The following is a 13262-nucleotide window of genomic DNA, read 5'->3' as shown; positions in this document are numbered from 1 at the left end:
CTCCTGATGGACGGAGCCCTTTAAAAGGCCGGAGTCTGCACCCCCCTCCTCCGTTGTGTCGCTAAGGAGCAGGGAGTAGGGAGCAACATGGAATGCAGAGGCACTCCATAGGTGTTATGTGTAGAAAACCTTTACCTCTCCTCATTTTGTAATGTACCCGGGGCAAGCCTTTGTCCACATTTTGCAATGCATGGAACATCAACCAAATATCCCCATCTAACTCGACCTCGAAGGGCAGAGGCCTCAGTAGCATTGAGTACAAGGCTCTGCCACCTCGAAGGCCATAGACCTCGGTAGAGTTGAGTACAAACCTTTGCCACCTTGAGGGCCATAGGCATCAGTAGTGTCGAGTACAAAGCTTTGCCACCTCGAGGACCATAGGCCTCGATAGCGTCAAGTACAAACCTCCGCCACCTTGAAGGTCACATGCCTTGGTAGCTTAAGTACAAACCTCCTTCACCTCGAAGGCCATAGGCCTCGATAGCATCGAGTACCAACCTCTGCCACCTCGAGGGCCATAGGCCTCGGTAGCATCGAGTACAAAGCTCCACCACCTTGAAGGCCATAGGCCTCCGAGCGTCGAGTACAAAGCTCCACCACCTTGAAGGCCATAAATCTCAGTAGTGTCGAGTACAAAGATCCACCACCTTGAAGGCCATAAGCCTCAGAGTAGCGTCGAGTACAAACCTCTGCCACCTCGAAGGCCGTAGGCCTCGGTAGCGTCGAGTACCAACCTCCGCTACTTCGAAGGCCAGAGGCCTCAGTACCATCAAGTGTACAAACCTCCGCTATTTCGAAGTCCATAGGCCTTGGTAGCGTCGAGTACCAACCTCCGCTACTTCAAAGGCCACAGGCCTCGATACCATCGAGCGTACAAAACTCCACTACTTCAAAGGCCAAAGGCCTCGGTACCGTCAATCGTACAAACCTCTGCTACTTCTTAGTCCATAGGCCTTGGTAGAATTGAGTACCAACCTCTGCTACTTCGAAGGCCATAGGCCTCGATACCGTCGAGCCTACAAACCTCCATTACTTCGAAGGCCATAGGCCTTGGTAGTGTCGAGTACCAACCTCCGCCACCTTGAAGGCCATAGGCCTCAGTAGCGTCGAGTACCAACCTCTGCTACTTCGATGGCCATAGGCCTCAGTACCGTCGAGCGTTAAAAATCTCTGCTACTTCGAAGGACGGAGGCCTTGGTACCATCGAGCATACAAACCTCCGCTACTTCGAAGGACATAGGCCTCGGTAGTGTCGAGTACCAACCTCCGCCACCTTGAGGCCCATAGGCCTCAGTAGCGTCAAGTACAAACCCCTACTACTTCGAAGGCCAGCAGGTCTCGGTAGCGTCAAGCTTCCACCGCCTCTAAGGCCTCGATAACGTCCAGCGTCAAACCCATGCTCTAATTGTAGGCCTCAAACCAAGAATCTCACAATGAGATCACCATTATGATGCTTCGTCACTCTAGTCGCACATAAGACACCTAAGCATCCCTCTAGTCACACTCTGCAACCACTATTGACCGCAACATGCGTGGGGGCCAGGAAAGGGGAAGCTTATGGAGCATAGGTACGAGGAGTTATAGAAGGCGAGAAGGGAAGCAAAGTTAACACATCACAATCTTATTTATACAATAAGTACAAAAATGACACTTGACGATGTGCTTTACAATCAATCCTGTCCTAATAGATGAGCTAGGCTATGACGCCTTCTGGTGGGCTGATTCCACCCTCCAGAGCCACCAACCCCACGGTCGGATAGGTACACGAGGTGACATCACGCATAACCTAAACACGAGCACCTCCTATCGAAGATGGAGTCTCATTGAGCCTGAGAAGATGAGGCTTCCACCTGGAAGGGGTGGGAGTCAAAAGTTGAGAAATCCAAGTCCCCCGAAAATGATGAGGCCTCTGTGGTCTCCGCATCCTCAATCTTGATCCGGGCCATGAAGTCCTCAAAGATGTCTAATGGACCATTCTATCAGAGTTCTGTGGGAGAACAAAATGTCGAGAATCACGTGGGCTAGCGACATCAAAAACCCTCCACCACTCGTCTATCCCTACGAAACTTGGGCCAACCTCTGAAGCAGAAGCAGAAGGGTCCTTCGTCTCCTCCTTAACCAAGATATCGGCGGCCACGTCTGAGTCCACGCATCCTTGAGAATCGTGAGGTAGGAGAAGCGCTCTCGCCTCATGTGACGTAGCGTAGGTTCATTTGATTGGGGCGCACTGGGCCCTGCTCTAGAAGCGGCAGCTCGAACACTCGAGAACATTTCTCTTGCTTCGGGTCACCAAACCTATATGCACAAATGCTTCTCAAGGGTCAGCCGCGTGGCATGCATATCCTAGCACAACGCACAAATAAATGGATAAGGCGCAAAGGAGACATATCTCCACAAAAGTTGGCGAGCGAAGTCAAAAATACATGAAATGAGAGCCGAGTTAACATGCAAGGTCTCCAACCCCTGTAGTAAAGGGAGAGACGAAAAAGCAAGGCCTACTCAGAGCTACACCTTTACCTGCTGATCCTGTGAAGCGTTGCCCGTGCTCAGAGACTATTCCCACAGAGCGACATCTCAGCGAGGAGGCAGCCCACGCAAGTAGATATCATGTGGTGGTGGCAGCACAAGTGAGGAGGCCTCCAAGTGCGAAGCCTTACCTCTCACAAGGGGGTCCGAGCGAGGAGCTCCTCATGCACTTTATTTCACATGATCTGCTATAAAACACAGAGTCATGGGTCCAAGGCTGCACGGATTTCCGTCGGAGGTGCCTCAGGCTAGAGGTCCTCAACCACGAAGTCTAAGGCTGACTGCCCTAGTGCTTCAAATTAGAGGCACCCTACGCAGTGTAGCAGTGCTAGTTAAAACATTGAGGCCACATGGATGCTGGAGTTGGCGTAGGCCTCAGCGGTGCTAGCTATCACCCCCGTTATGGTCCAGAGCTAGCGGATTTTTAGGGCAAGACCTTCGGGCTAGAGGGTAATGGTGGGCCCTTGGCCCTAAGGCCACCTAGAGAATTCTCGATGCCATGGGTTGCCTCCATAGCGCGCTCAGCTAGCCCTCGGTGCTCTACACATAGGGCTTCCTCCACTGCCTGGGTAGCCACCGCACTTGTTGGGCTATGGCCACCGCAACCTGGAGGTCCTAGGCTACGCCTTATGCAGCGATGGCCAGGTCGATAGACGCCTCCGCTACCCAGCAGGCTTCGGCAGCCTCCAGAGTTGTAGCCTCTACACGCTCTCTGCACATCGTCTCTTACTAAAGATGACTCTCCACAGCCTCTGCTCACTTCTCAACCTCTTCTAGAGTATGACGTAGCCTTATTGTTTCCTCACGATCCATGTTTTGGGTCCGATGCTGCGAGCAGCCTAGCACCTTCGCTAGAAGTAGTTGCTGCAAAGCAGAATGAATGAGAGATAAGGTTAGTAGCCCAAAGGACGGAACCAGGAAATCTTTATTTAACAACATACATGCCAGGCCGTCGCCTCTAGATGCGCCGCCAACTCTTTTGGGGGCCTTCGAGCCAGAGAAAGCTTGATCTCCCCGCTCCTAAGGAGTGACGAGGTAGAGGTAAAGGCGATCAACGCCTCCGGTTGGAGCATGAAGTCATCCAGAGTCAGGGCCTCGAAGCTCAAGCCCTACTCTAAGAGCGTAAAGGCGACCACCATGGAGGATCCAGCTCCCCTAGCCCTAGCTATGAGAGCCAGATCATGGTCTAGAGGGACACCCTGAGGCGGCGAAGCTGTCGCCTCTTGAGTGGCTGCCTCAGGAAGAGTCATTGGGTCCTACGGGGAAGCCAAAACCTATAGAGAGACTGAGGTTGGACATGTTTTGATAGCCCTTGTAAACAAGAAAAATATAGAAGTCAGGATCCATAGGCATTGACGCCTATAAACCAGAAAAAAGGGGCAACGATGCCACACCCATGCCACTGGTCGCAGCAGTAATTGAGCACATGATGTCCTTGTCGTCAAAGGGGTCAGCAATCCCCCATGCCTCATAGTCAACAAGGGAGGCCTCACCCCCTCTCCACCTTGGTCGTGGCCTGCTGAGTCTAGGATAGCCAAAGCCTTCCCCAAAGCCGCCTCCTTCGGCCTGAGACTCATCCTCAGTCACACCACCCGCACCTTCGACGCTCTCAGCACGTCTCCGATGCTTCGTCTCGTCTGATTTCACCTCGGAGGACTAGACCACCAAGCTATTGCACGAGGCTACGGGGCCAATTGGGGGTCAAGTCCGGAATTGGGTCATGAGGATCGTGGAGGCTGCGGTGCCCGAGGCCCTACGCCCTTGCTTTCTGGTGACCCGGGGCTCCACTGGGTCTGGCCACGCTGGGGTCACAATTCTGAGGGAAGGGGAGATGCGGTTATGTCGCTCCCAACTCCCAACCAACTCCAGACGCTGGTCTAGCTCTACAACAAAAGGTTGGCTCAGGAATCAGTCCACAATCTTGGCCATGTGGTCCAGCGCAAAGCACCCCTCTGAAAGTAAAAGGCCTCTCACCAGAAGCTGTAGATTCAATGCTAGACAAATAGGAGGACTCACCAGAAGCAACAATGGGCCCAGAGTATGCATTCAGCTCATCCTTCTCACCTTGCTCGAAGGTGTGGTCCCAATCTACCTGAAGGGAGATCACGCATGCTCATCCTCCGGGCTACCTTCCAGAGGAGCGCCACCCTCGAAGCAAGATGAGCCTTAGGAAGGTCCACCACCGAGGTTTGGACGTAATGGATATCGCGGTTGGTGGAGTGAAGGGGTGATCCGATGCCCACATCATAATAGAATAATCCTTCGGCCACCTGGTATACCATCGGTCATTGATGGCCTTCGCCAGAAATGTGTCATGATACTCTTGCCGAAGCTGGAAGTTCACGCTGTCGAAATTGAGGGCCTTTGTCTCTTCATCCTTCATCGAGTCTTTAGCTGACAGCTTGCTTCATGGATAGTGGCAAAGAGCTCTGCTCGCCCCTCACAGTCCTCCGCCCGCATGGCCCATTCAAAGATGGCCAAACGGACGATAGCATTGACTAAGAGTTAGGGGAGCTCCACATAAAAATAGTGAAGCACCCCTTCGAGGAGTTGCATGGTCGAGAAACCGGGGCCCACATCAAAGAAGGCATCGAAGACCACAGTTTTATGGCCCTGCGGTGCTGGGATCACCCCCAAGGTGAGGTGTGGGCGATGGATCAGGAGCAGACCTTTCCCTCCTCGACCATCCAGTCGAGCTCGAGCGTGGTAATGATGAATGCCCCCGGTGGGTTGGTTTGTAGAGGATACTTCTAACTAGCGCGATGGAGCGCCACGCTCGGCGGCGGCCCGAGCAGAGGCGGCGGAGTCGCTGCCACCATGGTTTCCACTGATGTGCGCACATCTACGGCCCCACCCAATGTTGGTGTGCCCATGCCAGTAGTGGAGGAGGTTGATTCTGTGTGATGGGCGGCGCCGGCTAATGCTACCGACGTGGCAGCATGGTCCTCAGATGTGACGCAACCCCCACCAGGGAACTGGACCTACCATGGGCACCAGAGCGAGTCATGGGAGTGCGTAGGTGGAGAGGTCGGTAACGGTGGATGATGGGAGCATTGATGCTAGCGGTGTTCGCGCAAAAGCAATGCTCGAGGAGAACAAGAATGCCAGATAAAGTCACCGCTCGGTCGGGATCCCTTCTTTATAAGCCTAGGGAGGAGTTGTTGCCTCCTCGGGGCGCATGCGCACACCCTGTCCCTTCACCGACAATCATAGGGAAGCAAAACTGCTCTCGATGACCCTCTAACACCGAGACGCCACATGTCCCACTACCATCTAGCAAGACATGACTGCACCATTAATCGCGGGTTACATTTAATGCCTTTTCTTACAAGTGATGTCAGGCATTTGTCTCGACTGTTTGACCGGCACTTAAAACCACTAAAAACATCCGGAAGACCATAGGCCCCCAGCAATGAAGCTAAGCATCATCGGAGGCCCTTCTCCGAAGACCATGGGGCCGACCGCTTCGCTGGCCACCCTTGTGAAGGGCTATTGTTGGGGTCGCCATCAAGGATCCCTGACGTCATTGGCTCCACTAGCTTAAGTTCGAAGGTCATCAGGCTCAGAACCCCTCTGGAGTCCCCAGGCTTCGAAGCCGCCACGGAGACCCAAGCGTTCATTGTAGAGACCCCCAGAGCCTTGCGAGGTGGGCGAGGGCCCCATAGTAATACTGGCAGGAAGGGGCCCACCGCCCATGTGGTGTCTGCCATGATGTGATCGACATTTAATGATGGTCTACTCAGGCGCCAACTTGACACGTCGGACAGGACCAAAGCCATAGTTGGCGACCGACAAAAGTACTATGGCCACTTGCCTCCATAGTCACTACTATGGTTAGATGATGTCATCAGAGTAGCTGATATTTTGATCTGGGGCTAAGCAATGTTTTACTAGGCTGGCCCTAGTTCCCAGTTGTATGGTAGCAACTTCTATCTTCACCCCTCGTAGGGGGCATGTTTGTACACTTACACTTTGAGAGGTGATATAAATATTGACCATGGGTACACGATACGAAAGGGGGAAAATCTGACTGATCACTCTAGGCATTTTCTTCCTCTCCACTTCTTCTCTAAGCTTAAGCTACTCTAGTGAGTTAGCTCTCGCTATACCTTATTCGTAGAAGACACTTTCTTCCGCCAACGGTGTTGTAACGGAATAGCTGATGCTTTTACTTTCATAAGCCCAGCCCAAAAAATGGGAGTCTCTCGGTTTTTACCTAGCCTAGGATAAAACCTTTTGTCACTAAGTATCTATTCATTATCAACTCTTGCTATTTGCCCTCCTCGTTAAGAGGTTTAAATAGACATTTGCATAGATATGAGCAAGTTCTCTATCTTTTCCCCAACCGATTGCACTCTGAGTCTACATGGGTTGCCCCATGCCGGCCTCATCGCGTCTATGATTGTTCTGATTGATGTGCAGGGTCAACGGCGACAAAACCTTACCTATCACCGCCCACTCCGCACCCCCAGCCTTCTCCCCTCGTCGTTGCTAGAAGTGGCGAATTCTGCTTCCTCCATGCGCTGCGCGTGCGAGTTGTTCGTACCTCGTCGACCCTAGCCCATCCAAATCGGCCCACACAACTATAAGCCCATGGATTCAATCTTGAACTCTCCTGATGACAGCAATGCCAACTGAGTCAACAATACCTTCCCCTCGAAGCTTCTTCTCTGTCACTTCCTTTTCTCTGACCATGCTTGTTTCCTACTTCTTGTTCTACTTCTGCTGCTGCTAGAAGCCAGAACAAACGGAGAGAAAAATAAATTAAAACTAAAAAGTTTGTTGAGAAACGTTTTTTTGAGAAACTATATACTAAGAAGCCAAAAAATTATTATAAAAATTAACAATCTATTTTTAAAAGCAGATTTTCAGATAAGAAAAAAAATATAGCTTTTAAAAAAAAGGTAAAAAGTAGAAGCCCAAATAAACGACCCCAAAGCTTCGAGGCCAAATCGCCGTCCAAACTCCGAAGTCGTCTCCCTCCGCACGCACCGAATTCTCCTAGCGTAGCGCAGGACCGCTTCTCCGCGTCCTCCCCCTCCGCCGCGCACCCGCGCCTCCTTCCCGGAGTACTTTTGGAACCGGGACCCCTCGGTGAGCTCGTTTCGATGCTTCTCCCCCGCCTTGCTAAGTTTTTTTGTTTGACGCGTAGTTGCTCCGGTCGAGCTGTAGGTTCGAGGTTTGCACGCGTCGGTGGGTTACTCAGGTACTTAGGGGGCCAGGGTTTCGAAGTTAGGGGAAGCAGCTTGATGGGGCTGCTGCATTCTGCGGAGTAAATTTGGTGGCGTGATTGGTAGGGTTCTGTTGCCCTTTTGGGGACTCACTAGTAATTGCTCAAGTTCGAACCCTACTATTTAGATTTGGAACTCTGAATTATATTGAGCTTTTGACCATGTTATATTTGGGTCGTTTCGCTTTTTTTATTTCTTGCACGCAAGGGAGCTTAGGAAATCCTAAGAAAAAATAGCTTGGACAACTTCTGACAAGGTGGTGGTTCGAATTTTGATACTATATATACTTCGTATAAACTGCTCTTTAGATTATTCCTTCAATGTAAGAACATTGTTGTTTCGCGAACAATGAAGGCTTATGATTGGATGGTTGCACATGAATGCATGATGTGTTGTATGCTAGACATCATTATTATTGCTACACTGCATTTGATAAATGCTGATTTTGTTCTGTAATTTGTTTTCTAGCACAGGCTTTTAATGAGTTGGTACTCCTCCGTCAACAAGCAATCTGAGGAGGCAGGCGGCTTCATCATGGTGACGTCGATGGAAGGAAAAATGAGAATGTTGACACATCCAGTGTAGATTCCCTCAATGAACCTTTACTCGGGGCTAGCTATGACAATGGTGGATCAGAGTTTAGTTCTTTCTATTCATAATTTTGTTAAAAATTTCTCACAATTTCTTATCTGACTGCAAAGTTCTATATTGTTTCCTAATGTATTGATAATTTTTTTGGCCTGCTATATGTTTATGTTCCTAGTAGGCAGGGCTTGTGGGGTGACTATAGAAAGAAGGAGCAACTACACTGGTCATTTCTTTTCTCAAATTTGATTGCACAATCGGCACAATAGTTGGGTAATGTTCTCATTCTGGCCATCAGATTTATGTATTCCATTATTACCCATAAGTTTCATCAGCACTTGACAGTAATGGGCTTTTATCCGTCTTTTCAGTTTCCTTGTTTTACAGAGTGGGACCTACAGATTAGTCCTGTCCTACTTAGTGCTCAACTCCTTATTGAATATAAATTCAGTGAGTAGTTTGTGTAAATAATTAGCAACCTACACACCATACCAACTCTTAGATTTGGCATTCTTGGCCAATATGCCTTTGTTGACGTATTCACTATGTATGTTGACATATTCACTATGTAAATTTTTAGTAACCTACTGGCTGCGACAGCCGGACTTGCATGTAGTCATTAGGGTTCAGATGGTTTCCCAACCTTTTCTGAAATCAAATTATCAGTACTGATTCTCATGCATTATATACACACGATTAGTCTTTCAGTATTATAGAGCTTTTGATAGGATTTACAAACCATCGTAGGCCAATACGCCTACTGCATATCTGATTCTGAGTTCTGAGTCAAACAAGCTGACACTCTTTTGTAGTCTCCTTGGGTATGACGTAACTATTGTCTGTGATGACCGGACTTGCATGGAATCATTGGGGTTCAGTTGGATCCTCAACCTTTATTGAGATCAAATTATCAATACCAACTCTCTGGCGATCTGGCCCTGATATACAAACCACAAAGTTGCGCCTCCCTGCCTTGCAAAATAACTTTCTCGTGTTATGTACATAGTTATCACGGCGTCGCCATATCGACGATATGACGGCGTGGCGGTGTTTTGCTCCTCGCCACGACCGTGCCATGGCGCTGGAGTCTATGGCGCCCGCCTAGAGCGGGAGTGGGAGAGGCGCGAGGGATGCGGTGGTGCGGGGCGGAGCACGCTGGGAGCGGCGTGGGGCGGCGCCGCTGCTAGATTTCGATGCGGGTAGGGGGAGGGGGGATGAAGTCCCTAACCCTAACCCCCTAGCCTTATACATTCGAACTGGGTGGGTCGGGATGGGCTGGTGGGTTGGCATGGGCCGAGTGGGCAGTGCAAATTTTGTAGAAACCCCTTAGTTTTCCAATATATTACGTGCTAATTCAATATAACCTCAATTATATTACAATTTTTTGTATTTAAGCCCCTCGGGGCATTAATAATTGCAAAAACTATTGTATATTGCTACATTTTACATCTATTACCTTAGTACTACATTGTTTTAAAATGTGTGTATTCGCCATGCCGATGTGTGTATGACGTTGCCACACCACGCGCCATAGGCGTTGTAAAGTTGTGAAGTGGTGGGTCACCACGCTTTGTCACGCCTCAGTAACAACTATGTATGTACCCTGTCACATGATCCCTACTGGTTGTTGAAGTGCACAAGTTTGGTTCTGGTTCTGCTTTTGTGCTTGCAAATCTAGAACTTAGTTTGGTTCCTGCTATGGAGACAAAGTAAAAAAATGATGGATGCATCTGCTCTTAGTGCTATAGTATTCCTCTCGTTGATTGCTATTACCATAATTTTCTGAAGTATTGCAAAACATTATTTCTTCGTTCTTTTCTTAAAAATCTATCGCAAAACGTTCTAACAAAGTAACAAAGTTGACTAAGCATAAGAATCACTATCAATGTAAGAATTATTTTTCTTCAGAATTTGAAAGTCCATATCCGTACCACTTTTTGGGAACTCATGAAAACAATATGTTCATATATCAACGTTGAGTGGGTATAAGAATTTGTAGCATTAGCATTCTTCTCACATTCTTAGTTGCTATTGTTATACTATGTTACTGCTCTTTCATGAACTGTAACCATTGATGCTTTTAATCTTTATACAATACTCATTCTTTTTTGCTATTATCTTTGCAGCAAATATTATTGCAAGCGCAGGATCAATTTTTGGTAGATTATTCCCCTTCTCATCGGATAATCCAGTATATATTAGCCCTTTGCAGGTAATGTATAGAGGAAAGGCTTATAATAGAGTTTCAGTAATTGGTTTAGTACTCAAACCTCTTTTAAAAACTTCCAGGAAGAAAAGATGAATACATTGAGATGCAGATTGCAAATCCCTTTTGATGGCTCCCGTATTGAACATCAAGTATGTATAACCTATGGGGACCGGTTTTCCACGTTGGCATCCTCATACTAGCAAAGTAACTGATCTGCATTGTTGTTGTTAGGATGCCTTGAGACAACTCTGGCATTTGGCTTACCCCACTCGCGAGGTTCCTCCCCTGAAATCAGAATTGTGGAGGGAGATGGGTTGGCAAGGCACTGATCCAGTTACTGATTTCAGGTATTTATTAATATCTTGAGCATGCAACTACCAAAGTCTACTCCTTTCTGGTCTAGTTGAACTCAGTATTTAAAGCAATCTAATACCGACCATGTCCATGTAGGAGCGGTGGATTCATATCTTTGGAGAACCTCATCTTCTTCGCTAGGAATTACCCTGTACAAATCTTATATCTAATAAGACTTATTGCTGTATTTCTGATTTGCCTGATGTCCAACCATTCATCATTGCATACATTCGGGTGCAGAATCCCTTTCAGATGCTTCTGAACAAAGTGCAAGGGCAGAGAGCAGATTGGGAGTACCCTTTTGCAGTTGCTGGTATCAACATTTCCTTCATGCTGGTCCAGATGTTGGATCTACAGTCAAGTAACATCCTGTCCCGGAGTCCACTTTACACTAAAATGATATAGTTCGTATTTCCTGGTTTTTATGATGTCCTATTCATGCAGCTGTTCCATCTTCAAAATCTGGAATTCGTTTCCTTGAACTGCTTGGAAGAGATGAGAATGCGTTTGATCACCTGTATTGTGTGGCCTTTCGGCTGCTTGATGCGCAATGGCTTGTGAGACGTGCCTCTTATATGGAATTCAATGTAAGCCTTTTGGCATTTTCAGTAGATTGATTCTTTTCTAGAATTATTTAGACAGACGCATTCTTACATGTTTGCTTTTGTTGTACCAGGAGGTCTTGAAATCTACAAGAACTCAATTGGAGCGTGAATTAGTTTTAGAGGATGTACTGGCGGTGAAGGACCTGCCGTCGTACGCTATGCTAGACAAGTGAAAACTGAGCTGTTGCATTTGGATTTCAGAGAACTGACTATGCTGGTGTGATGGGTCACGGTTATACTTATACATTGATATCTTGGTGCATATGTTGTCTTGTTGCAGATCGAGAGGCGTATTTGAGGCCTTATCCACGATTCATTGTGCATATTGTGAATTAGTTTCTGTTCCTTTCAAACTTGCTGGTTCAAGGAAATAAGGCAATAAGTTTCATTTTCATCTATTTATATATTTTGAACCGTGAAGCATTAGCATTTAGCAGACCCAAATAAAACCACTAGTGGTTGTGAATCCGTACTGTGTCTAAACACAGGGACCAGATTGATTTTCCTCATCGATAAACTTCAGGCCTTTATTGTAGTGTATTTTTTGGGCAGAATTATGAACGAATATTCGTGTAAGAAAATTTTAGATGCAGTACTTTTGAAATTTGAACAGAGGAAAGTCTTTTGTTACTTATTTCTGTAGATGGGTCGATTATTTATAACATTTTTTTGGAAATTCTCACCTGAGGCTAGGCCTAACTTTTTGCAAACACGTCGAGCAAGAAAATGCAAAGATACATGGATACAAACCACGGTTACAAATATCATCGGTAACCGCTCATTTATCGTGGTTACCGGACGATACAGTCTGCACTGTTTTTATAAACCGAGCGGTTACCGACCAAATTTAAATTTAAAATTCAAAAAATTCAAAAATTTGACAAAATTTGATCGGTTTCTATCGAATTCCACCGAATTACTGTGCGGTTACCGCGGTAACTGTGGTTACCGCAGGGGACCGTAACCGTTTGCAAAACGGTAACTAAAACCCTGATACAAACAAGATGCGACCATAAAGGTGGCTGCCAAAGAAAAAGAAACCAACACAACGCAGAAACAAGTTGGCATATCACGCACGGTACGACACAAAAGGTAAGGACCTGTTGTTTCATATGGTAAAAGCTGAATTATGGTCACAATCTGCAAGCTGAAATAAATAGTTGGATTATAAAAGTTAGATTGTGATTATAATTTACAAGCTGAAATAAACAGCTAGATTGTTACAATCCAGCAATCCACCTTCCATCAATTTTTACAATCCACAATCTAGCTTTTTACAATCCAGCTTCTTAAAATCTACAATCTACAAATTATTTTTCACAATTGTAGCTAAAACAAGCAAGTCCTAAGAACAAGCCCCCCTGACTCGACAACCACGATGAATGGTGTACAGAAGACACTACCAGCTCCAACACCACGCTAAGATTTGTCAGACCTCTCTCGCTGCATAGCATCCAGCGTTGTAGTCCTCTGGGCGCTCCCACTATTGAGCCCAATTGTAACAATACATAGTTCAAACCGGCTTAGGTCCACTCAACGTTGGGTGGACCACACACTCACACCAACCTGCTTATGTTTTCATCCCCACTTCGCGTGAAAGAGTTAACTTAGGATTGGTGGTATGGGATCTAGTGGCTTTATCAATTCATTTCATTCTTGCTCAACTAGTAAACTGGTGCTAAACATGTGCACTCATGCACTCATAGACTTTATCCAAATTAGGTCGTATGTCACACAACCCCATCAAAGGAC

At 47.2% G+C, this 13262-nt stretch overlaps 1 protein-coding gene across 3 annotated transcripts; it reads left to right on the top strand.

Moving 5' to 3' along the window:
* The first annotated feature begins 7453 nt into the window (after nt 1-7453).
* Nucleotides 7454-12122, top strand: LOC133916199 (uncharacterized). Of its 3 annotated transcripts, none has more exons than XM_062359764.1 (10): nt 7454-7620; nt 8231-8399; nt 8512-8568; nt 10469-10554; nt 10632-10700; nt 10783-10898; nt 11002-11056; nt 11146-11266; nt 11350-11492; nt 11582-12122. In XM_062359764.1, coding segments are annotated over exons 2-10 (750 nt in total). In that variant the 5' UTR covers nt 7454-7620; nt 8231-8398; the 3' UTR covers nt 11684-12122. The 3 variants fall into 3 exon arrangements, with proteins under 3 accessions (XP_062215748.1, XP_062215747.1, XP_062215746.1); XM_062359763.1 differs by having other exon boundaries at nt 8226-8399; XM_062359762.1 differs by lacking the exons at nt 7454-7620; nt 8231-8399 and having other exon boundaries at nt 8423-8568.
* Nucleotides 12123-13262: the final 1140 nt, after the last annotated feature.

Source organism: Phragmites australis, chromosome 4 (genome assembly GCF_958298935.1).
Source record: "Phragmites australis chromosome 4, lpPhrAust1.1, whole genome shotgun sequence".
Lineage (NCBI taxonomy): Eukaryota > Viridiplantae > Streptophyta > Magnoliopsida > Poales > Poaceae > Phragmites > Phragmites australis.
This window is presented reverse-complemented; position numbering and strand designations above follow the sequence as displayed.

Bases quoted from the DNA above. Each gene is read 5' to 3' on its own strand.
- LOC133916199 (XM_062359762.1), top strand. From the start codon at position 8,505: ATGTTTATGTTCCTAGTAGGCAGGGCTTGTGGGGTGACTATAGAAAGA. The intron at 10,555-10,631 runs GTAATGTATAGA...AAAAACTTCCAG, and splicing joins TATATATTAGCCCTTTGCAG to GAAGAAAAGATGAATACATT. The intron at 11,267-11,349 runs GTAACATCCTGT...CTATTCATGCAG, and splicing joins GATGTTGGATCTACAGTCAA to CTGTTCCATCTTCAAAATCT.